The sequence below is a fragment of the Halteromyces radiatus genome, assembly GCF_025201355.1.
Source record: "Halteromyces radiatus strain CBS 162.75 chromosome Unknown BX664scaffold_2, whole genome shotgun sequence".
In the NCBI taxonomy this organism is placed as follows: Eukaryota; Fungi; Mucoromycota; class Mucoromycetes; order Mucorales; family Cunninghamellaceae; genus Halteromyces; species Halteromyces radiatus.
The window spans coordinates 4154595-4179292 of NW_026251688.1; the positions used below are offsets into that span (position 1 = coordinate 4154595).

General features: G+C 33.4%; 12 protein-coding genes across 12 annotated transcripts; 6 read left to right on the forward strand and 6 right to left on the reverse strand.

Annotated features, from left to right (window-relative positions):
* The first annotated feature begins 209 nt into the window (after positions 1-209).
* On the forward strand, positions 210-1615 carry BX664DRAFT_327084 (uncharacterized protein). The gene is made up of 3 exons (XM_051544350.1): positions 210-226; positions 410-479; positions 749-1615. Exons 1-3 carry the CDS (start codon positions 224-226, stop codon positions 1552-1554), a joined length of 879 nt encoding a protein of 292 aa, XP_051403948.1. The 5' UTR covers positions 210-223; the 3' UTR covers positions 1555-1615.
* A 337-nt stretch (positions 1616-1952) lies between these two features.
* On the forward strand, positions 1953-3668 carry BX664DRAFT_312530 (uncharacterized protein; the record flags this gene model as incomplete). The annotated part of the gene is made up of 2 exons (XM_051542605.1): positions 1953-2094; positions 2239-3668. 2 exons carry the CDS (start codon positions 1953-1955, stop codon positions 3666-3668), a joined length of 1572 nt encoding a protein of 523 aa, XP_051403949.1.
* A 574-nt stretch (positions 3669-4242) lies between these two features.
* On the forward strand, positions 4243-5839 carry BX664DRAFT_293414 (Smg-4/UPF3 family-domain-containing protein). Its single transcript, XM_051542044.1, has 5 exons — positions 4243-4592; positions 4667-4776; positions 4863-4958; positions 5031-5156; positions 5240-5839. Exons 1-5 carry the CDS (start codon positions 4294-4296, stop codon positions 5716-5718), a joined length of 1110 nt encoding a protein of 369 aa, XP_051403950.1. The 5' UTR covers positions 4243-4293; the 3' UTR covers positions 5719-5839.
* A 434-nt stretch (positions 5840-6273) lies between these two features.
* On the forward strand, positions 6274-7407 carry BX664DRAFT_347676 (uncharacterized protein; the record flags this gene model as incomplete). The annotated part of the gene is made up of 6 exons (XM_051547554.1): positions 6274-6658; positions 6725-6870; positions 6934-6987; positions 7044-7102; positions 7161-7266; positions 7357-7407. 6 exons carry the CDS (start codon positions 6274-6276, stop codon positions 7405-7407), a joined length of 801 nt encoding a protein of 266 aa, XP_051403951.1.
* Positions 7357-11094, reverse strand: BX664DRAFT_85574 (Golgi transport complex subunit 5-domain-containing protein). Its single transcript, XM_051549767.1, has 13 exons — positions 10982-11094; positions 10538-10912; positions 9940-10460; positions 9748-9884; positions 9601-9678; positions 9459-9543; positions 9260-9380; positions 9023-9196; positions 8836-8935; positions 8543-8716; positions 8230-8465; positions 7960-8157; positions 7357-7892 (listed from the first exon to the last, which is right to left on the reverse strand). Exons 2-13 carry the CDS (start codon positions 10642-10644, stop codon positions 7586-7588), a joined length of 2238 nt encoding a protein of 745 aa, XP_051403952.1. The 5' UTR covers positions 10645-10912; positions 10982-11094; the 3' UTR covers positions 7357-7585.
* Positions 11095-11236: 142 nt separating this feature from the next.
* BX664DRAFT_327093 (ribosomal protein S5 domain 2-type protein) lies at positions 11237-12612 on the forward strand. Its single transcript, XM_051544351.1, has 6 exons — positions 11237-11403; positions 11493-11571; positions 11632-11740; positions 11803-12018; positions 12100-12249; positions 12362-12612. The coding sequence occupies exons 1-6, from the start codon at positions 11268-11270 to the stop codon at positions 12437-12439; spliced, it is 768 nt and encodes a 255-aa protein (XP_051403953.1). The 5' UTR covers positions 11237-11267; the 3' UTR covers positions 12440-12612.
* A 105-nt stretch (positions 12613-12717) lies between these two features.
* Positions 12718-13751, reverse strand: BX664DRAFT_327096 (histidine phosphatase superfamily). The gene is made up of 2 exons (XM_051544352.1): positions 13480-13751; positions 12718-13342 (listed from the first exon to the last, which is right to left on the reverse strand). Exons 1-2 carry the CDS (start codon positions 13675-13677, stop codon positions 12830-12832), a joined length of 711 nt encoding a protein of 236 aa, XP_051403954.1. The 5' UTR covers positions 13678-13751; the 3' UTR covers positions 12718-12829.
* A 311-nt stretch (positions 13752-14062) lies between these two features.
* On the reverse strand, positions 14063-14570 carry BX664DRAFT_276624 (uncharacterized protein; the record flags this gene model as incomplete). The annotated part of the gene is made up of 2 exons (XM_051541334.1): positions 14063-14343; positions 14419-14570. Coding segments are annotated over 2 exons (433 nt in total), but the record flags the coding sequence as incomplete, so codon positions are not given.
* Positions 14571-15193: 623 nt separating this feature from the next.
* BX664DRAFT_257014 (mannosyltransferase putative-domain-containing protein) lies at positions 15194-16663 on the reverse strand (the record flags this gene model as incomplete). The annotated part of the gene is made up of 7 exons (XM_051540486.1): positions 15194-15420; positions 15562-15634; positions 15696-15751; positions 15840-15915; positions 15980-16049; positions 16134-16283; positions 16389-16663. The coding sequence occupies 7 exons, from the start codon at positions 16661-16663 to the stop codon at positions 15194-15196; spliced, it is 927 nt and encodes a 308-aa protein (XP_051403956.1).
* Positions 16664-17374: 711 nt separating this feature from the next.
* Positions 17375-20196, forward strand: BX664DRAFT_327100 (glycoside hydrolase superfamily). The gene is made up of 3 exons (XM_051544353.1): positions 17375-17745; positions 17808-17907; positions 17988-20196. Exons 1-3 carry the CDS (start codon positions 17471-17473, stop codon positions 19959-19961), a joined length of 2349 nt encoding a protein of 782 aa, XP_051403957.1. The 5' UTR covers positions 17375-17470; the 3' UTR covers positions 19962-20196.
* A 1388-nt stretch (positions 20197-21584) lies between these two features.
* BX664DRAFT_327103 (Cullin repeat-like-containing domain protein) lies at positions 21585-24286 on the reverse strand. The gene is made up of 7 exons (XM_051544354.1): positions 23932-24286; positions 23736-23850; positions 23556-23658; positions 23226-23482; positions 22780-23163; positions 22197-22685; positions 21585-22044 (listed from the first exon to the last, which is right to left on the reverse strand). Exons 2-7 carry the CDS (start codon positions 23811-23813, stop codon positions 21907-21909), a joined length of 1449 nt encoding a protein of 482 aa, XP_051403958.1. The 5' UTR covers positions 23814-23850; positions 23932-24286; the 3' UTR covers positions 21585-21906.
* BX664DRAFT_85676 (uncharacterized protein) lies at positions 23963-24597 on the reverse strand. Its single transcript, XM_051549768.1, has 3 exons — positions 24465-24597; positions 24266-24368; positions 23963-24187 (listed from the first exon to the last, which is right to left on the reverse strand). The coding sequence occupies exons 1-3, from the start codon at positions 24512-24514 to the stop codon at positions 24047-24049; spliced, it is 294 nt and encodes a 97-aa protein (XP_051403959.1). The 5' UTR covers positions 24515-24597; the 3' UTR covers positions 23963-24046.
* Positions 24598-24698: the final 101 nt, after the last annotated feature.

The window sequence follows — 24698 nt, forward strand, 5'->3', positions numbered from 1 at the left end:
ATTATATGTCATGAAATAGAATATAGAATTTATATCTCATGAAATAAAATAAAAAGCTACTTGTTGAGAGATCATGTATAGTTTTTATTAAGAGCATTAATCACAGCTATTTAAGAAAGGGGCAATTTATATGTGGATTTTATGACGGACTTTGAAAAAAAATCTCAAAGTTGGATCATCATGAAAAAACTAGTAGTTCTTTCCTTTCCCCTTTGTCATCACCATGGTATGTATAGTTATCATTATCATATGAATGGGAATATGTAGAAGAATGGAGAATACGATGCTGAACAGACGGATATATGGATGGATGAATAGATGGATGGATGAATAGACGGATGGATGGATGGATGATATGAAGGGATGAAACAAGTTGTTAACCTTTTTTTTTTGGAATTCAATTAAATAGCCTTTCGTCAAGCAACAAAAGAACAAGGCCTACTTCAAGCGTTACCAAGTCAAGTACCGTAGAAGAAGAGGTAAACCATCATAATAAAGAAATACCAATGAAAGATAAAAAAAAAAGGTCAAAGTGTATATATATATATATATATATATAATATGATGATCTCGCAAAGTATAGTTCATGTGACAGTGGATTTACTACCCACTGGGTGATTCTAGTCTTTTTCGCCCCTATCTGATATATATATATATCATTTGACTTTTTTTTTTCTTCTTTTTTTTTCTTTTACGTATACAATAGCATTCATATACTAACATTTTTTTTTAAAAAAAAAAACTATAGAGGGCAAGACCGACTACTATGCTCGTAAGAGACTTGTCGTTCAAGCCAAGAACAAGTACAACTCTCCCAAGTACCGATTGGTTGTCCGTTTCACCAACAAGGATATCATTTGTCAAATTGTGTACGCCAAGCTCCAAGGTGACTTTGTCTTGTCTGCTGCCTATGCTCATGAATTGCCTCGTTATGGTATCAAGGGTGGTTTGACCAACTGGGCTGCTGCTTATGCCACTGGTTTGTTGTTGGCTCGTCGTACTTTGACCAAGCTCGGTCTTGCTGATAAGTATGAAGGTGTAACTGAAGTTGATGGTGCTATTACTATGACCGAAGCTAATGAAGAAGGTCCTCGTCCTTTCAAGGCTTTCTTGGATGTTGGTTTGGCCCGTACTTCCACTGGTGCTCGTGTGTTCGGTGCTATGAAGGGTGCTTCCGATGGTGGTATCTTTATCCCTCACTCTGGTAACCGTTTCCCTGGTTATGACATTGAAACCAAGACCAACGATGATGAATTGTTGCGCAACTACATCTATGGTGTCCACGTTGCTGAATACATGGAATACTTGGAAGAAGAAGATGAAGAAAAATACAAGAAGCACTTTGCTGGTTTCCTCAAGGCTGGTGTCACCTCTGATGCTCTTGAAGATATGTACACTGAAGCTCATGAAGCCATCCGTGCTGATCCTGTTCACAAGCCTACTGAAAAGAAGGGTGTTCCCGCTAAGCCTTACCGCCGTCAACAACGTCTCAACAAGAAGCAACGTGATGCTAAGGTTGCTGCTAAGGTTGCTGCTTTCCACAAGTCTGATTAGGTTATTCTTTTTTTTTCTGATGTTTGAAATAAAAAATATACATCTATTTGTTTACAATTTTTTTTTTATCTATTTGTTGTGTGTGTATTATAGTTTGATGAAAAAGGGATCATCCATTTGATATTTTTTTTTATTGTACTGATTGTCCTTTTTTTAGATGATGGAAACTACTTCACGCGATATGGCCCCTCATCCAGTCAATAGCGGCATGAAGTTGCATACTTTTTGGGATTTCACATGGCAAAAGGATTGATTGTCCGATGAAGAATAAAAAAAAAAAGGAACGATGATTGATATTTTTTATCTTTCTTTTTTTGATTTTCCCTCTTCTTCTTTTTTATTATTTTGAAATGATGTCTCGTAGGAAACCAACTTCATTACAGTTATCAACAAAAACAATGATTGATCATCCACCTCCTTCACCTACTTTTTCTACAACATCGAAAATGTCATCCATGTCATGGATTGTTGACAAAGCGCCACATGAATTGATCCCAATGTTGAAAAATGCTTATTATTCTCTCAAGGAAAAAGAAAAAGGTAAACAATGAGATATTTTTTTTTCATTATTGATAAGAATGTTTATCAAAAAAAAAAAAAAAGAATATATATTGTCGAAAATTATTTTCATGTGATTCACATTCTTTTTATGGGAATGACCCTACTCGATTATTATTATTATAGATTTGACACTTGCAGCTGAAATTGGAAAACAGTTACTCACAACAAATGTACAATTGGAACAAAATTATCAACAACTCTTACAATCAGTACAACAACAACAACAACAACAAGAAGAAGAAGGAGAATTAATCGATGATGATGAACGTCCTGATTTACAATATGCTCCTTCTATGAATGCAAGACAAGTGATCATTGAAGTATTGGAACAAAAAAATACTGAACTCAACGAACGATTACAGCAACTAACTCAAGAACACGCCAAAATGAAAACTCATAGTAGTAAACGTACTAAAGAATTGGAATCTGAAATGATGGCTCTAAAGAACGATTTGGAAATGGCAACCAATAAAATTCAGGAGCTGGAACTGATGAATCAAGAACAAAAGAGAAGACGAAACGAAAGTAACAATGACAAGAAAAAACACAACGAGGATGTGGACAAACTCTTGGATGATGTACGTCGATTGGAAGCAGAACAACGAGCAGCATTAGAAGCAAAACGTAATATGGAATCGAAACTTGCCACTGCATTGAAAGATTTACATCAACTCAAACAACAACTGAATACATTCGAATTTACCGAAGAAGGGTACAAATCTCTACAACAAACCTATGATCAACAATTCCAACATATCTCTGAACTCAATCAATCTTTAGAAGATCACCGTGCTGTATTTCAAAAACTAAGAGATCGAGGCATCAATATTCATTCTTCATCATCTACATCTTGTCCAAGTATACATCACAATGAAGACGACAATATGATACGACATTCTCTTTTGGATGAACTAGGTTCGGAATGGAACAAAAATCAAACCTATCCAGTGTCAACTAAACAATGTACGGTGGATCATCCAAATGGAACCACTTCTTTGCTATCATCATTATCATCCATGGCATCATCAGCATCCTCTTCAATTCCATTTTTTGACAAACAATCATTTTTGGAAATGGATCCCTTTGAAACGATTCTTACTAAAGCAACTGGATTGGATAATAGATTGATTGACGATGCACTTGGTATGATTTATCAATTGGAACAACAAATTGAACAACAACAACAATTATATATTGGACACGATATACCAGCTTCAATTTCAGCTGTTGGTCAATATAATGGATGGAATAGTCATCCTTTTTTTAACACCACTGATGATGGACATGACAAACTTAATGATGATGATGATCAGCTGCATCAAGCCTTGGTAGAATACACTTTTCCTAGTCAAGATTTATATCCCAATTTGGTTCAATCATCCATGTTAATTACAAGGTATGATCCTTCTGCAACACGTCCAGGTATGATTCGTCAATGGATCTTGAAGGCTTTTCAAAGACTTTGGCGTTGGTTCCGATTTGCTTTTGTGTTATCTACTGCTATCATGATTAGTCTATGGTCTGGTCCCCAAGACATGCAACTTTTGGATTAAATTCTTGATATCTTTATATATATTATCATTCTTTTTATTATTATTTATTATTATTTATTATATACCTATCATCCACCTGTTTATTATTATTATTATTATTAGTATTATTATTACTATATATCAATTATTTACACTGTCTTTATAGTTATCTCATACCAACCTCTTATTATATATTTCCATATCTTTATTGGCATTTTTTTTTATATTTACTTGTATCTTTTGTTATTACCGTATATATATCCAATAAATACTCATTTTCTATTGAAAATATATCTGTGATCATGGAAAGGTGTTTTTTTTTTTTTTTTGGTTCATTTCATTATCCTCGTAGACATTTAAACGTATAGAACATAGAGTTTTTCTTTATCATCTATTGATTTCTAATCAATTATACAAAAAAAAAAAAAAAATATCTTGTTCTCAATGATCTCCATATTAGGACTCATCATCCATGTTTAGATTTTTATTTCTTGTATGTATTGTTCCAATGAATTTCAATAGTGAGCTTTTTTTTTAAAACTGCGTCGAGTTGTTTTGGTAGTAAATTTTCAATTTTTTTTCTTTCTTTCTTTCTCTTTTTCTTAACACACACACTCTCTCTCTTTTTTTCTTTTTCTTTCTTTAGATGACGGAACCGATACCAGCCTCTACTTTACCTAACAAAACTGACTCTACATCTACTATAGACAATAGTACAAACAAGGAGAAAGACAAACAAAAAGCTTTGGAAAAGAAAAAGAAACGACGAGACCGACGAAAGAAAAAGGCTAAACGTGCCAAGAAGAATGAACCAAAGACGAAAGTAGTCGTTCGCCGTTTACCTCCCAATCTTCCTGAAGATGTATTTATGAATGCTGTTCAACAATGGACTACTGATGATCTTGTGGATTTTAAGACTTACATCCCTGGAAAACTGGCCAAAAGGTACAATCTTTTTATTATTATTTATATAATGATGACTCGTCCTGATTCGTTTTTTTATTATTATTATTATGTAGTAAAGCAAAGGAAAGTACATTCTCACGTGCTTACTTCCATATGAAATCTATTGATGCTGTCATAGCCTTTCACCAAGGATTTGATGGTCACATCTTTATGGATAGTCGAGGTAAGGAAATAAAAGAACATATCAAATATATATATATATATATATAGTTGGATTGACCCATTGATTTTTTCTTCTTAATATTGAAGGCAACGAAAGTCGTGCAGTTGTGGAATTTGCTCCTTATCAAGGTATTCCTAAGGAACACAAGGCTCCTGATGTCCGTCAAGGCACTATTGATGAAGGTAATCTATTGAAAATATGTAAACTGCTTGTACTGGATTGAATGATTGACCATTTATTATCTGCAACGTTAGATCCTGATTATATCAAGTTTTTGGAATCATTAAAAGCAGATCAAACCAAAGAAACGGAAGGAACGGAACCGGTGGATGGCCCAGCACAAATTGAACGGTTAGAAAATAGACTTGCATTGGTGACAGGTACTATAATAGTTATGATATACAAAGTCAAAAAAAAAAAAAGATAATAACGCTTCTTTTATCAAAAAAAAAAAAAAAAATAGCACAAGCACTGGCTCAAGAACAAGCTAACAAACCCAAAACAACACCTTTATTGGAACATCTTCGTGCTCAAAAGGCGGCTAAGGCGGCAAAGGCGGCAAAGAAGAAAGCTGCGGCAAAAACGTTACTGAAAAAGAAAGCAGCAGCAACAGATGGCCAAGATAACAACAACAATGTGAAAACTGGAACTGGTGAAAAGAAATCTCGTTCTAGGAAAAAGAAAGACAAATCCAAGCAATCAACAGAAGGATCAAAAGGAAAGGATGAATCGCCATCAACATCATCAGCACCTGCCACTAATAGCAACAAGAAGAAGGAAGACAAATCTGCAACATCAGGGAAGAAGGAAGGCAACTCCAAACCGAAACGATCAAGAAATAGGGATAAGAAGCCAAAACCTGGTACTGGAGATGCAACAAACAACCAACAACCTGTGATCAAGATTTTAGGTCGACAAGATGGCACACCAAAGGCAACATAGAAATACGATTGTTTATCTCCATTCGCCATTGGATTGTTTGTTAGTTATAGTGTTCCCCTCCCTTTCAGGCTAGCTACACATTTACATAATTGTCCATATCCTGGTTTTCTTTTTCTTTCCTTTTTTTTTTTTTTTTTTTTTTTTTACTTTTTATCATCTCTTTTCATTCTTTCTCTCACTCTCACTTTTTTTTTGGGCCATTCATTGTTTTCATGTTCATATATTCCTCCTTTTGAACTAGGATATTCAGCTGTCGTATTTGCTGATCGATTAGATGGCTCTGAATCCATACTTTTTTATTATTATTATTATTATTATTATTTTGGTCAAGAATAGGTATTAGAAAAGTAGTGGATTTATTTTATTGTAGTAGTTTGATATTGAATGTCGTTTTGTGCCGATGATAATAAAAATAATAAAAAAAGAAAAAGAATAGTATATTACTTTTTTTTATTAGGAAATGATCGCTGATTGAAATATGAAGTAAACTTCAATATCTGGACCTCTTTTTTTTTCTCTCTTTCTTTTGTTCTCCTCCTTTGCAAACTCACTAAAATGACACTGAAAAGTAAACGATCTTTAGAAAATGATGTATCACCACGGAAACGATTTGAATATGGATTAGACGATAATAGAAACAGATCCAGTCGAGTCACACATACAACAACAACAAATATTACAGCGGCAAACACGACAACAACAGCATCTGATCCTTCCACCACTTGCTTTGAACGATTGACAAAATCCTTATCCTCAGTGAACGCAGCATTTACTACCATGAATGAACAATTTGATCAGTTGAAAAAGGTGGACGATTCGTTATCTAGGTTTAATGATGCTTTTGGTGCCTTTCTGTTTGGACTTTCAGCCAATGGCGCGACTATTCATTGGCCTAATGCTCCTGGTAAGATTGATTTTGAAACATATTCTTCTTGGCAAGGTAAATGATACATAACGATATATGAGATATTTTATTCATAATTTTTTTTTTTTTTTTTTGATATAGATCGATCAAAATCAATAGGGACGGATTTACTTGGGAATAAAAAGGGTACAGCAGCAACCACAAAAACTTCATCATCATCATCAACAGGAAACGCTCAGTCTTCAGATACCCAATCAACACACAAAACATTGAAATTCGCTACAAAGGTAAAAAAATTTTGTTTTTAGTCATCATAAGATCATTTATATATATATTTTTTTTATGGATAGATCAATATTCGAAAGATCATCGATCATTTACCATTGAAGTATCGAGAACAAACGGTAATAATAGGATTAGAACAAGGCATTCCATCTCATTTTCTTTTTTTTTCTTATAGGAACATATGAAAACAATGGAAACAGTGTTACGTGCTTTACGTTCAAAACCAGAGGGAATGTAAGCTATTCATTTGATCAAAAAGAATTTACTTTAACTGTCATCTCTATATGTATAGGAACATGGCAACGATAGTGGAACAAGTGAAATTACCAAAATACCGTGTGAATGATTGTTTGAATGCACTGGTCCATAGTAAAGATGTTCATAAACATAACCCCAAGGTATCACTTGGATATAGAAGAAGATAATCCACATAAATTGTACACAAGCTGCATATTAATCCTTTTTTTTTTTTTTTTTTTGTATGGTAGGGCCAACTGGCAGTGTATCGTTTAGATCCTGTTCGATATCCATCTAATTAGATTCAACTTTTTTTTTTTTGATGTGCTCTTCTCCACTTGCCGTATCATTTTACAATTCATATTTTATTTATTGTGTATATCATTTCCCAAAACATATATATATATTTCATTCAATAAAGTCCAAACTGTTTATTATTTTATCATCTATCATCCAATTATATTATTCTAGTCATCTAATCTAATCTAATTGGTTTGCAATGTTCAAGATAAAACGGTATTCAGGTACTTCTTGTAATTCGGCTTCAGACATTTTGCTTCCACGATCAATGGCATCCAAAGCTAGCTGCACCGATTCCTTTGGCGTTTGTGCGTCCATCCATTTCATATATTCAGGCCTTGACAAGTCATACACAGTATGTGGAAGTGACAATGGGTGTGCTGTTGTTTGTGATCGAACAACAAGATGATGGATCAATGCAATGGGTGGAATACCGGCTGTATGATGTGTTGCTGTCAATTGTGCTGAATCCAAGAATAGTAATGGTCTATAAATATAAATTGTTACCATCAGAAAAAAAAATCCTTTTTTATTATTATTATTATTATTATTACCTAAATGCCCGTAATGCTTTATATTCATCTCCAACATCTTCAATTCTTGCACCATATTCACTCATGATTTGACTGACGGTAAATTCGATTTCTGCCATATCTCCTGCCAATTTGAGTTTCCCAGTCTCATTCAATGGTCGTACCAAACTTGCTTGGAATATAAACACTTTCAAAATATGTTTACCAATTTGTCTTGCCCTTGATTTATATAAAATTACAAAATATAGGGGTAAATGACATGACATAACAATTATTATTTTCAAGAATTACCATGATTTTGGTTCAGTTCCACAAGAGAGTCGAGATAAAATGAATGTATGATAATAACGGACATGTTTGGCTAGTTCTTTGGTATATTGACTTGAGGATTCATCATCTTGATCATGTGGACGTCGTAATTGTCCAGAGAAGTCTTCTTGATGGATTTGCAAAAGTACATTAGTAATATCTGCTTCAATTTCCTGTACTAGTTTTTGTCCAATGGATAACATCAATCGTCGACAATCCTATTATTGTAAGAATTCAAAAGTAAAAAAAAAAGTTAATATTCAAAAAAAAAAAAAATATTTTTGGTTATTTTTACCTCTACCCCATGTTTGATGATGTCCACAGTCTTTTCAGAATATTCTTCAAGGATTTTCCAAACAGATTGATCCATATAGTATAATACATTGGCAAGTTCGATATTCATATTGAGGTAGTTCGTAATGTTATTGTTAGGTGTCACCGAATAGATAGATTGGATGGATGGAATGACCTATCAAGAAAATGAAGAAATAAATTGAGTAACATACACTACATACTCCCTCCTTTTGTTTTTCTTTCTTTCTTTCTTTCATTTTTTTCTATATATTTTTATTAGACAATTCTACTTACTAGTCCTTCACTTTTTACACAAAACATATTTAAAGATTTGACCACATTTTTCGCAACAGCTTGTAATAAATGATGTTCGAAAGCAGCAGTTTCCAATTCCCTATATGATAAAGAGAGAGAAAAAAAAAAAGGAAAAGTGAATCAACCTATCATGAGTAAAGTTTTAATCATGATATTGTAAACTTACTTTTCAATCGTTCTTGTGATCGTCAATACATTCGCTCGACTAGGTGCAGATCGAGTCATACCACCATAGGCCGGAAAGGCAGCATTCACAACCTCGTTCAATCTTGCTAATGATCTTGCCATATAACCATTTTCAAAGGTACTGAAACTTCGTAACATGATGATATACTCCGGACTATCAAATTAATAAAGAGTCAGAACTATATGATATTATGTTTATGCATATCCTTCTTCTTACCTTTGGGAATAATCAGATATAGAAGATCCTCGATGTAATGCCACCCTAGAGAAAAATCCATGCAAAAGTCGGAGTAGTTTTGGATAATCCCCCACAAATGTATTTTGAAGAAATGTTGACGCTAAAGAATAAAACAAAAAAAAAAAAATTGGTTAGTCCACAAGATATTTAAATCCTTTACAGTTATTTTGTTACTTGCCTTTTGTTGCATCTTTCAATTCTTTTTCAAAAGTCGCTGAGAGTATCCTCCAAAAATGACTAACAAGACTTGATGTGTCCAATATCTAAAGAAAGAACAAAAATGTCAAAAAAAAGGGATACTTTGCTTTTTCTAACTCTACCTTGATAATTTCATCTAGATATGATACATGGGTGTACGAATCTTTCTTGATTTCAAGCACCTTTTCCAAATTGTAAATCTATAACAAAAAAAAAAAAAAAAAAAAAAAAGGTTGATTAAATAAACCTCTCTTAATAGATAATAGTACCTTGATACAGCTATCACTCATTGTTTGCATCAATCCATCCATCTTTGTCCAAAGTGTATTGACCCAAGGACTTTGATTTCCAAATGTTGGTTCATTGTTGACACGTCGTACTGCTGGTCCTTGTGAAGGTGTATTACCTATATGATTTAATGAGTCATTAATGATACTTCTTCTCTTTTTTTCCTGTATTACCTTTCATTTCCTTTTGTAAAGATTGCATATCTACCACATGTTTGATTTTATTGTTCAGATCATCTAACATCGATTGAGTTAAAGATTCCACCTTGGGTACCATCATTTTCATATTATAAAAGATCTGGAGACCAGCCGCCATTTTGGTTTGTGAATGAGATTCAATGCCTTGATTCAGTAATCGATCACCTTCCTGTATGATACGTTCACGACACTGTTGGATCATAGGTGATTCCTTGGTGACAATATCAATCCCATCGAAATCCGATTCATCAATAATAATACCTAGTTCATGAATAGTGGTTGCTGCTGCTGTGATGTCGCGTTCGTTCATCGTTTCTTTAGATGAGTCATCCAATGCTTTCTTTTCCATAGGACCTGAGTATTGTGAGCTCAAGCGTTTAAAGAGTACAATGAACCGATGTAATCGACGTAAAAGATCGCAGGTCGTTTGCAAGTTCCTCAGTTGTGTCGTGTAAGTTTCTAATTGTTCATAAGGCGTGCGTATCTTGAGAGATAATCTGAAAAAAAAAAAGGATTATTATTCGTTTGACCAAGAATAAGTATGAGTTTTGGATATGATATTTTTTTCTCGTACCTTGACAGAGAGGTGTTTAGAACAGTGATATTGTCTTGCACAGTAGATAATACGATATCCAATTCCTTGATACCTGTCACTTGATCTAGTAATGCTTCATAGTTCATCGTAACCTATTATTATAATATAAAGAAGAAGAAAAAAAAAAGAGACATCAAGGCTTCTAAATCCAAAAAAGTTTCAAACTAATTAAAATGGTAGATGGTCTTTTCAGCATTACTTGACTCCGAATTTGCTTGTTCAAACTATCAATGTTGAAGGATAACTTGGAAAGAGCAGTTGCAATTTCTGTTTGATCACCTTTATCAGACTCATTGATAACATTATGAGCATATTGGTTGGCATCAAAGTCATCGGCCAGAAACGTGTCATAGTCTAAAGTAAGAAAGTATATAAAGAGACAGGTACTAAGTAGTTGTCACGAATTTTTTTTTTGAATATTACCAATATATTCATCAGCCTCTTTTAAGGCGGATTGAGTGGTTGACATTAATGCAGTACTAAGTATAAGTAACAGAAGAAAAAGATAGGAAATGTCAAAAAGTAGAGGGAGAAAGAGTAGAGAGAGAGAGAGAAGAGAGAAAGAGAGAAGCTTTTTTTTTGGCCAATTGTGACTTGACGGAGTTTACATCGCTTGGAGCAAGCAAAATGAAAAGAGAGTAAAAAAAAAAAAAAAAAAAATATTAGTTTTCTTTCTGACAAAACTTTTCCTTTCTACTTTTATTCCCCAATGGATCGAAAACGTGTTACTGGACCAGAACTTAGTGTTCCACCTCTTTTTAAGAAATCAACTGTATCAAAGAATATTTTGAACGAAAAGAATAGACGTCTTGATGATCGTACCATTCATGATCTTCGACCCATCTGTAAGTTTTTTTTTTTTTTTTGTTTTTTTGTTAGTGAAATTATATTTTATTCATATTTCCTTTATTATTATTATTATTATTGTTCATAGTTATGAAGACAGGGTTAGTCACTCAATCCAATGGATCAACATATATTGAAATGGGAAATACAAAATTAGTATGTGCTGTGTAAGTTACTAGAAATAAGGTCAAATTATTTCAATAACTAACTTTTGTTTCTCCCTTTAGATATGGACCGCGTCAACTCAAGAAAACTGGTTTTTCACCACAAGGTATCTTGAATTGTGAATTCAAATTCTCTACTTTCTCATGTACGAAGCGTAGAGGACATATGAGAGTAAGTAAAAGAAATATGAAAGGATTATTCTTTATACTTGACTGTATTTTGAACTTTATTAGGATGCACAAGAAAGAGAATATTCTAACACACTGATACAAGCATTGACACCTGCTGTACGATTAGAATTGTTTCCTAAATCAGCTGTGGATATTTATGTGAATGTATTGGAAAATGATGGAACAAATGCTTGTTTGGCTACTGCTATCATTGCTGCTAGTATGGCTCTTGCTGATGCTGGTATTGAAATGTTGGATCAAGTAACTGCATGCTCTGCTGTAAGTATATATATATATATATATATATATATATTTGTCGATCTAACTTTTTTTGTTATCCATATTTTCTTAATAAAATAGGTATTTTCTCAAAAGTCGATTTTGATGGATGGAACGGATACCGAAGAAAAACAACAAGATGGAGCATTGATGTTATCATACATGCCTTCATTGAATCAAGTCACACATATCCTTCAAGCTGGACGATTAGAGAATGATGATATCTCAAAGGTAAATAATAATAATAAAAAAAAAAAAAGGAGGATAACTAGTGATAAAGATAAAGAGAAAAGAATGGGTTTATCACTGAACTCGTTTTAATGTTTATATATGTATGATTTAGGCTATGGAACAATGTATCGATGGATGTTCCAAGATTTACAGTGTCATGTCTGCCGCATTACTAGAATCCTTGAATTGATCAGCATTACATCTCCCACATATTTTACTCACAATCACATACGCTCACTTCTAATTACATCTCTGTATCTCTTATCATTCTTCATAGCATAGAAACTATTTGATCATATTACAATTTTTTTTTTTTATTATTATTCTCACTTTTCAATAAAACAATGATTTTTGTATCCTCTATGTCTTTATACATATATCTATGTATATGTATTTTTTGTTTGATATATTCACATAATCCTTCTATTGCCCACAAAAAAAAAAAAAAAGTATAAGAAATACACTTACATAATACAACTTTATTTCATCTAATTCTATAAACTCTAATATACGAACGGCTAATCTAGAATAATAAAGTACAGATGATCTATACACTACAAGAGTAATCTAAATCATTCCTCTAAAGTTCCTTTGTATCTCTCCATTCGGCCGTTTCAACATGCTTGATTTCCCGTTGCCTCCAAGGTTCAATATGCATAAACGCGGTAGCAGTAATCTGACAGATATCACCGTGACACACAAGGATGACGATCTTGCCTTCCATATTAGCTTCAATCTCATCCACGATAAACTGAGTAGCACGATCACAGACAGCAGTACAGGATTCGACGTTGTGTTTAGAATGTTCGCCATGATCTGGGGCCAAACCATCGTCTTGCCAACAAATATGATAATTGTCATCCGAGGTCATATCAAAATCACCAAACCATCTCTCTCGAAGTTGCAAGTTAGGTGTAGGATCCTGTACCATGTTATCTTTGTTGAATGTCACTTGGTGGTTTAGTGTTTCTTGAATGATGGCAGCTGTTTCCATAGTTCGTTTGAAAGGTGAACAAAATATCTTGACGGGTTCTTTGTTGTTGCCTTGATAAGAGCCAGTAGGAAACAGATGACGAGCTAAAAGAGTAGCAGACTATATATATATATATATATATATATATAAAAAGGAGAGAGATATAAAGAAAGTCAACAAAAGAAGAAGAAGGAAGGAGAAGTTAAATTAAAATAAGGACAGAAAGGGAGAAACATGATCTTCGTTTATTGGTTTACCTCTTTCACTTGAACTTTTCCTTTTTCATGTAGACCATAACCTGTACCTAGAGGACCACCGGTGGAAGGAATAGCAATGTCAGGATTGGAGCAAATCAAATTATCATTGTTGGCCAATGAAAAACCATGTCGAGCAAGTATATAATGGTTCTTGAGTTGACGAGGTAGATGATTATAAGTTGAAGATATGTCAAGCATGAGAAAGAAAATAATAAAAATAAAAAAGTGAAAAAAGGAGGAAAAGAGAGAGGGGAAGAAGAAAGGAAAAAAAAAAAGCTGATTTCAAAAGACCGATTGTAGTCAATTTTGATGAAATAGAACACCATAGCAACCAATAATCGACATAGAAATGAAAGAAAAAAATTATATTATATAATGGTTTATTGTAAAGAAGAAAAGTAGAATATATACCCATTAAAAAAGAAGAAAGAAAACAAAAAGATCATTAATAGGACAAAACAAAGAAAGAATAAAAAACAAGAAAGGAAAGAAGGAGTAAGGATAAAATAGACTGTTGATGATGAGTAGAAGCTAAAGATTTGTTTGTATCAGAACTTTCAGTTGCACTGGCGATGGATGCTGAAGCACTAGATGATGCAGCTGCTGTAGTAATATTGACAAAGGGACGGATGGTCACTGGTACAGAAGTGTTTGTATTTGTGTTGACAGATTCGAAAATAACATGATAAGATCCTTGAGGTGCATTAGCAGGTATAGCGTAATTATAAGTATGTTGCCAATAGTATTTTCCATTGATGGTCACCACTGCTCCAGCAACTTCTGATACATCTGCATTCTGAGCAACAGTAAGACCTGTATAATTAACACCAGGTGCTGGTTGGAAATATATATTCAAATTTAATCCTACAAAAAAAAAAAAAAAAAAAAAGAATTAAAAAGGATGATGATAATAAAAATGATGATGATTGTAATACTTACTTGATCCAGAGTCTAAAATGACATAGGTAATGGGTAATTGTTGTCCAGCGACATATACTCCATCATCCAATGGAGAGGTGATGTTAAACTCACCACTTTTGGATGGAATTTGAGCTGAACATATGGATGATATGATCAAAGTAGAAAGTAAGACAAAGTTAGGAAAACGCATGATTAAGAAAAAAAAAAAAAAAGGAAAAAAAAAGGAAAAAGAAAAAAAACTCGAAATTTCAAAGAGGTGTTCCTTTTATGGATGAGCAAAGGTTGATAACCCCCCTCTCTCTTTTTCTCATTGCTTAAATAAACATTGATTCCTCCCCCACTCCTTCTCTACAACGACCCTACTCCTTTTTTGACTTCACTCCCCATTTAAATTGTTGTTTCAAAAGTAACAAATAATGTGTTCCTCCTTTTTTTTTTTTTGCTACCGCCCAAAATCTATCTTTTTATTTGCACACTATAATAAAATCAACATGGGTAAATAAAGATATCATGTAATCTTTATGGAGCATCATTTAAATTCATCCATGTTTTTACTCTTGTTTTCTTTGTTATTATGATTTAGGGAGCTCACTTTACTCAATACATTCATTCATTATCATCCATATATCATCATCCATATACCATCATCCATACTTTCGATCATCCATATATATCCATACTTTCAATCATCCATACTTTCAATCATCCATACTTTCAATCATCCATACTTTCATACAAGACCAGCAAAGATTTTATTTGTTCAAAAAAAAAAAAAAAAGGAATCACCTATTCTTTAGATGCGTGTCTCACCACCAATGCCACCCAGCTTAAAGTACAATTGTTGTAATCCAGATAACAGAGCATCAAATGATTTCAATTCAGCTGAAGGTTCGCCTTGATCGGATCGAAAATCCATACAAGCTCTTCCCATACCAATATAAAATTCAGGTAAAAGCCATAAATTGTTTTCACTTTCTTTATAAGTTTTGATCCATTCCCAAGGTTTTTCTATCAAGTCATCTGATTCGTTTGATTCTTGATTTAAAAAATGATTCTTGTCTGTCATCTTAAGCAAATTGGCATGCACAAACAAGGGTATAGAGTCTTCTTCTTTTTTTCCTTCTGATGATGGTGGTGGATATTGTATCATAGTATGTCCACAAAATCGATCTCCTGCAAACGTGCCTCCCATACCTAAAAACGTTGGATTCATAAAAAAGGGTGTTTTCAATGCCTAATAGTAAATCAAAAAAAAAATGTCAATGATTACTTTTATATTTGATGTTTTCTTTTACCTTCCAAGCAAATCGAAATGTATCTTTATCTCCATTCAAAAACTGATAGTAGATGTCTATTTTTTTTTTAAAAAAAAAAAAAGAAAAGAAAAGATATATTTATTAGCAAAGATTCGTCATGGATTGAATGATTGACACTTTAACCATGATGATCATTCATGTACCAGGCCAATTGTAATGGATACCAAGATTTTAACTTGTTGATGACCATCTGCCCTGACTATTATCCAAAAAAGGGATCTGAGGTTAAATATGATTTGTTACTATCTTTCAAGGGTCTTTACCTCTTGTTCCCATTCATCCTTGCAATCAACATCAAGAATATCATGAATACTATTTTCACCATGTGTTTTCCTTTGTTTTTTTTTTTAAAAAAAAAATAAAGCGATGAGATTATTGACTTTATAAATAATGATGATGATTCTTTTGTATGATTACCAAAAATCAGGCCAAAACAATGCACCTGTCTCTTTATATTGGGGTATATCAAACAAAAAAGTGAGATCTCTTGTTGGGATATTATCTGAATCAAGGTAGATGACCTGTTCGAATGCCGAATTGATGATGGCTGCCACCTTAATCTGAAACCTAGATAACAAAAAAAAAAAAAAAGAGTATTTTTAATCTCACTATGTTTTTCGACAGCCTACCAACAGGCTTTTTTTTTTTTTTTCTGGGAGTTTTTTTACTTACTGTTTATTTCCACCACGACGATGATCAATTGGTCGTAACAGATGATGATCAGAAAGATCACGAGGTAAAGCTTTTACTTTGAGTAATTGAACCATCAGTGTATCATTAGGTTGTTCATCATTTAAATGCCATACTTCAATAGGTAAAGAACAGCCATAATGTCGTAATAACTTGGTGGTAGTAAGTGCACGTTGGAAAGTATCGCCATTACCAGCTACAAGTACAATACCGCGTGATGCTTTAAAAGATTTACGTGTGGGACTCGGTTTTTTCATTTCACGTTGGATGAACTGTTGCCATTGTTCACGGTAACTTTCGATGGTTGCTTTAGGTATCGTCAACCAGTAATCCATATGTGCGTTGTTATGATTACGATCTGTATTGCGTTCTACACTGATAGTACGACAGGATGATTTATGATCCACATGGACTTCCTTAAATTGATCTTTCAAATTTTCTTGTTCAGGATGAATGGGTGATAATGGAATGTCTTCCATTTGATTATTTATAGATGATGATGACGACGACGACGACGATGATGATGATAGGTTTAATTGAATAAGATGCATACATTGATATGAAATCACCAATAGAAAAATTCCAAGGATATAAAAAAGACGACGTTTATAAGAAACCACCATGATAATTGATGGATACTATGATGATATAGAAAAAAAAAAAAGAAAAAGGAAGAAAAGGAGAGACTTGAAAAGATATATTTATATAAGATATTTAGTTAGAACTAATTTTATAGTTGGTTAAGACATTTTGGGTTTAGCTTTGCTGGGTTTCAGTCGATCATTTTTTCTCTTGGCTTTTTTTTTTTTTTTGAATCAAAAGGTACCCAAACCAGTAGAATAAGTTTTTTTAATGAGTATTGGTAGCTTTGGTGGAAACTGGTTTCCAAGGGTTTCGAATTCCGAACACATGCAAAGGTAGGGCAGGCATGACTTTACTAACCCACTATTTTAGATTCTCACCTTTTTTTTTTTTTTTTTCCTTTTTTTTCCCTTTCCTTTTTTTCCCCTTTTTTTTCCACTTCATACTTTTTTAAATATATATATATACATACATATATACCAATGATAGATTTAGATGGTCCTTGGTTTATAGACAAAGAAACCAATAAAACTATTCTCTTCCATGGTATCAATGTTGGAGGTGGAGCCAAACTTCCTGTAGGAATTCCGTCTCATTGCCGTCAAGGATTCTGGGTGGACTATGATAGAAAGGTTAACTTTGTTGGAAGACCTTTTCCTTTAGAAGAAGCTGATACACATTTTCAACGAATTATTTCTCTTGGTTTCAACTTGATTCGTTTTGTCATTACTTGGGAAGCTATTGAACATGAAGGCCCGTAAGTATTTTTTTTTTCGTATCTTTTTTCGGTTTAAGCTTACATTATCTTCTTTTATATAGAGGTATATATGATGAAGACTATTTGGACTACGTGATACAATTACTGAAAAAATGCCAACAATATGATTTGAAAGTATTCATTGATCCTCATCAAGATACTGTAAGTTTGAATTGAAATATTATTTTTTTTTTTTATGTATATGTAATAAACTCCTTTTTATATACATATATATATTATAGTGGTCTCGTCATTGTGGTGGTTCTGGTCATCCTGGTTGGACTCTTACTCTTGCTGGTTTCAACCCTTTATACTTTAGCAATACAATAGCGGCACTGGTTCACAATACTTATGATGTTCCCGAAGAATTCCCAAGAATGATATGGAATACCAATTATCAAAGACTCGCAGCAGCAACTATGTTTACCCTTTTTTTCGCTGGAAGAACTTTTGCACCTCAATGTATTGTAGATCAAATCAACATTCAAGATTATCTGCAGTCTCATTTTCTTAATGCAATTGCCCAATTAGCTAAAAGGATTCAACAACATGGATTGGAAGATGATATTGTGATTGGATATGATACTATGAATGAACCTGGACAAGGTTATCTTGGATTCCCTGATCTCAACAAATTAGATGAAAGCGATACAAGTTTCAAGATGGGTCTTATGCCAACTCCATTCCAAGGCATGTTACTAGGAAGTGGGATTCCTTGCAAGGTAGCCAATTATGAATTTATCTGGTCTGGTCCAAAAAAAAAAGGTGATGTTCTTGTGGATCCTAACAACAACAACAACAACAACAATAGTAATAATCAAACAGAATCAACTTCAGCATGGCTTAATCAAGAAGAATTGGATGATTCATGTATGACTTTTGGATGGAAACGAGGAACATCATGGCAAAAGGCAGGTTGTATATGGGAGCATCATGGGATTTGGGACAAGACCACGGGAACTTTACTTGCACCACATTATTTTGCCAATGATCCGATCTCTGGAAAGCCGACACATTTTGCTCAAGACTATTGGATTCCTTTTTTGACGATGTATATTCAAACCATAAGATCTGTGCACACCAATGCTATTATCTTTGTACAGCCTCCGATCTTGGACAAACCACCGAAACTTCCAGATGACAATCCACTCTACTCTCGTTTAGTTTACACTCCTCATTGGTATGATGGTCTCACTCTGGTCAAGAAAAAATGGTGTAACTACAATATTGATTTTATCAATCTGAATCGTGGCAAGTATGGAAGTGGTCCTTTACGGTTTATTCGAGCTTTATGTATTGGAGAAAAGGCAATCCGAAAATGTTTTATCAAACAATTGGAAACTGTACGTGCTGAAGGACTGGAACAAATTGGAAACTATCCTTGTTTACTTGGCGAAATTGGTATACCTTACGATATGGAAAATACATCTTCGTTACAGGAAACTGAAAGTATTTGGCAACGATGTTTGCTTTGGATTACGTCTTTATTTTACGATTCAACCATCAAGGCTTCAAACATTCGACATCCCGATTCATCACAAAACAAAGCTATGGATGCAAGCATCAATGCTGTGGAAAGTACACTTTTGAACTATACCCTGTGGCAATATGTTCCTGACAATGATCCAACTTGGGGAGATCGATGGAATGGAGAAGATCTCAGTATATGGCAACAAAAGAATAGCAACAAGAAAACAACATTGATGGATGACAATAACAATGATGATGATGATGATATAAATCATAAAGGGATAGAAAGTACCATATCAACAATGACGGATGCAACAATTACAGCTGAAGATTTGGATCAAAAGTTACTTGTAGATGAAGATACCAATCAACGACGTTTAGTATGTTTAAATCGACCTCATCCACGATTTACACCTGGCATACCAACACATATATCTTTTACATCACAGACAACAAAAAACCCTGCGTATTATCGTTATGAATTTCAAGTCCGACAAGATGCCATGGATACAGTGACCGAATTGTATGTACCAAGCACTGGCTTTCCTCCTCCTACTGTTGATGATGATAGTGGAATAACAAGTAGAATGGTGACACAAGTCAATATATCTCAAGGGCAATGGAAAGTACAAGATATACAACAAGAATATTGGATCTTACGTTGGTGGTGGACATCCTTAGAACAAGAGAACAAGAAGTTTAGTGTATGGTTAGAATTGAAAGGAATCCGATTTTTATCCAAGTAGTATAGTTTTAGTTGATTTATTTATATTATTATTATTATTATTGTACCACGTGTATTCTTTGAATAGTTACTTAGCAAGCGTGGCGAAGTTATTTTTATTAGGATATCGTTTTGCTTGATACAGTATTTTTTGAAATTCAGTCCTTTGTCTTATAGCCAATCAAGGCAGGGGGTTTTGATACACAAAATACAATGTATATATTTTTTATAATAAAGCCCCATTTTTCCCCTCTTTTTTTTGTTATTTCTTTTTCTTCTTCTCTTTCGCGTTTTCCTTTCTTCAAAAAGTCCATTCTCTTTTCTTTTTTTTTTTCCTCATTATAAAAAGGCTTTTTCCCCCTTTTTTTTCTTTTTTTTTTCTTTATTCACTTTTACTTTTTGGTTACAACTCTTTGAAAAAAGTAGTTTGTTTATTTATACTTTATTGATATAATCTGTTGATTGATAGATATATCTTTATTGTATACTCACAAGGAACTTCTCGAACTTTTTTACTGACAAGAAGGTTTTTTCTCTCGTATCTCTGGAATAACCTGGTCCCAACATCTCTCTCTGACTGTCTCTGATTGAACAACAGCAGCCACAGTTTTTCTTCCCACCTCTTATTTCACCTTTTAAACCACTCTTCTCCCAAACACAAGTTTTGTTGCCTTCCAAGCACATTTACAACATTCCTCTTCCACTTATTACTACTTCTACTTCTTCATCTTCTGAAAATGACTACTCAATCTCTTCAAGCTCTTACTATCCCAACCTTCACCGACGTGATTCATTCTCGCCCACGCCACTTTGTTCCTCTTCCATCCATGGATCGGATGGAGACAACTCCAACTGCTCAACACCACGGTCCAGGTCTACAGACAATCCCCAAACCGACTTTTATTCTGGTGTACCAATCGTCAATTCATTAAACGACAATATCTATCATTATTATCATAACGACGATTTTTATCCTTCTTTAAATCCTTGTTATCTTCCTTCCACTCCTACCACATCATCAACATCAACAACCAATTATTCACTTCGACATCATCATCATCGATCATCCAGATATCATCCTTATTATAAACATATTCCCACCTCAACAACTTCTTCATCCTCCACTCCTTCTTGTGTCTCTTCTTCTATCTTTTCTTCTGGTCCTACACAAACAACTTCTCCTGCGTCTTCATTATCCTCTGATCTTGACAACATAGACACCTCTCCTATGGATGCTATTTCTTTATTTGGACCACTTCCATCTGATAATTACAACAACGACAATAACAACAACAATACCGACATGGGTACTATTATGGAAGACGATGATATCTTTGAAGATTTCGCCAATTTACCATCCATCATCCCAACAAACACCTTCTCACCCATTCATTCTCCACCTTTGTCTCCTACTTTGTTACCCCAAGATTTGACTGCTGTGGATGACTTTATATTATTTTGAATGAACTTTTTTTTTTTTACATACATATCTACTTATAGTGTTTATTTATTTTAGTTTTTTATTTTACCTTTCTTTTTTTTTTTGTATACCTTTTTATGGGTCTTTTTTTTTTTTGCTAGTTTTATATATATATCTTTTTTTTTTTTTTTTTTTTACTCCTCAACCCTATTCAGTTAGTACTCCCCCTTGATCAATAAAAAAAAATTATAATAGGATAATCTTCGTTTGATACATATATATATACAATACAGAATACGTTTTTTTTTTATTCTTCTTCTTATTATTACTATTGATTTAGAAAGTGTGTATATGGAATAAATAAAGGGAAGAGAGTGGAACATTATACTATGCTGTGGGTTCAAAGAGATGGTTGATCATTCTTTCCAACTTGTCCTTGTCATATTTGATATATTTACTTGGGTTCTTGGTAAAATCTGTACTTTGGTATCTAAAATGACCAAGTATGAGTAACTTGAACAATTTTTTTTTTTTTTTAGGTTTACACTTACTTGTCCAAAAATCGTCCATACATTGGAACGATCACGTTTTTCACATCTCGGATCACCTGGTTGCGTAGTTCTAGATCAGGTATGGCATAGGCTGTTTGAGTTCTCCAAATATCATCAAATTCCATATTGAAGTTCTACAAAAAAAAAAAAAAAAAGATGAATACTCTTTTTTTTTCTTTATGAAGTTTTTTTTTTTTTTTTTTTTTTTTTTTTTTTTTTTTTTTTTTTTTTTTTTTTTTTTTTTTTTTTTTTTTTTTTTTTTTTTTTTTTTTTTTTTTTTTTTTACCTTGAATTTATCTTTGATCATTTGTCTATCTGTACTACTAAGAGCATTCCTGATGGCACCACCACGAACATAAGTCACATCCATCAAGTTTTCCACGCACGGTTTCCAAGATTCTTGATAACTATCCAACTGTTTCTTGACCAATTTTCCAAACTTGACCTCAGTTTGTTCATCAAAAATAAGTGCATTCAAAGGAGGAGATCGAATCTGTCGAAGAATATAGTTGTAATTATTGAGAAGAAAGATCGTCGCCAATGTGGGTTTCTTATAACCTCTGGATTTCGACTGAAGGGAAATACACAACTGATCCAATGCATCCACTAAAAACTTTTGTAATAAGGCTGTACCCATAGACGATAAACCTCCAAACTTCAGTTTATCAAAAGATACATCTGTCACAGGTTGATTCCAACCACCATCGCCAACGCATAACAATAATGGTTCTACCATGTCACGCCAAAGGATGAGTCGTTTCAGGTAATTGAGTGCCTATATGCAAAAATGGAGTTTTATTCAGTAATGCTTGTCAATCATCTCTTAAAACTTTTTCGTCTATTCTTTTTTTTTTTTTTTTGTTACTTACATTGCTTGTCATTTCGTTCACAGTACCATCATTACTTAGATTAACCACTGAACTTGTTTCTCGTCGTCCTTTAATATCTTCCATAAAATCATAAAAACTTTTGAGAGCCGTGGTGATCACCGTCTTCATCAAATCGGATAATTCCTTCATCTCCAAATCGTATTCCTTGCAGATGGAATCCAAGGCACTTTTGCTGTCCCGTTCATATTTTTCCAAGATATCAAATACAAATACTGATTCACTATAAGGGAGTCGTTTTGCAATCGCTACAAGTTGTCGTCCAGCAGCCACAAGTTCAGCAAGAGGTGGACCAATGGTAGCCTTGAGTGCAACAGTACGTTGAGATGCATTACCTAGGATTTTTCTAGAAAAAGTACATTCTGACTATATAGAAATGTATATATAATCATTATCAATTGAAAAATATATATATATATATTTTTTACCTTTGACATTTTCACAAAACATTCCATATACTTTAAGAATTCACTAGAACCTTTTTCATAAGAGATGCCTTTATGTTTTTCAGAGGATTGCACAGATTGTGAGAGAGGTGTCAATGATTTTTGCATATAAACAGAACGAATGTCGGCATAAGGTTTGGTGAAATCAACAGCATATCCAATTTCAGTGACTGAAGTGGCAATATATGTAGCGAGTTGAGAGAGCTGTTTCATATCAGTAGAAGATGGCATAATATCATCTACCATACCAACATCAAAAAAAAAAAAAAATTAATGATATCTGCAGATGATAAGTATATTTGTAAAGATTACCTGATTCCAAGATAGTATGAACATCCACTGGATGACTCACAGTTGTCAACCATTGTCGGAAAAGTGTTTCCAAATGTAACATGCCAGCCTTGAGTAATTGTTTCTATTCAACATGATAACAAATGAGTGACAAAATCTTTCATTCATTGTCTTTTCTCCTTTTTTTTTTTTCTTTCTTACCGTTTGGAATGTAGCTTTTTCACAAGATTTCAATTGACTTTTTTCGATAGTATCCACGGCATCCTTCAATCGACCCATTGCTTGTAGATAAGGAAGAATATCATTTTCATCAGGACTATATAAAGAATAATGCATATATATCATTGATCAATCATATCAAGAATTCTTTTTATTATTATTGTTATTCTCTTCTTACCCTTTCAAAATAAAACCTTCTTCCTTACTGGGAAGATTCAAACATTGTACAATATCATCAGCTGCCACCAAAGTCGCGTCAATATCTATTCAAACAAAAAGTGAGGGAATGAAGACTATGAAGATAAAAAGGAGAATACAGTTAAATAATACTTACTGTTCACAAGTCTTGTCAGATTCTGAGTTGATCGATGGATAGGTAAAATAGAGGCTTCAAGTTTCAAAAGTCGATCATCAAAAGAGTCAAGGATACCAACCTAATCATAATAAAATGAGATTTCTTCAGCGTCATCATACGTCTCCCTTTCTTTTCTTTTTTTTTTTTTCCTCCTTACCAATTTTGTTGATAGTCCATCCATTTTACTTAATTGGTTTTGAAGATATTGTAGTTCGTCACCATCGTCTTCTAGTCGATTGTTCGTTTTGGTTTTTAATCGACTAGATGAGAAGACAAAAAAATGATAATAAAGCAACATTGTTTGAGTGAATCTATTAATATGAGTTTCTAATTTAGTTTACTCTTGAATTTCTTACCTTGAAGAATAGACAGATGTGCCATGGGTGGTAGTAGTAGTGGTGGTCATCAGAAAGAAAGAAAGAAAGAAAGAAAGAAAGAAAGAAAGAAAGAAAGAAAGAAAGAAAGAAAGAAAGAAAGAAATTACAAAAGAAGGGAACGAACAAAAAAAAAAAAGAACATGAGCCATTTCATTTCCATTTTGTTACTTGGACTATTCAATTCCCGCTAACAGCATGATGGCATCAACTTAA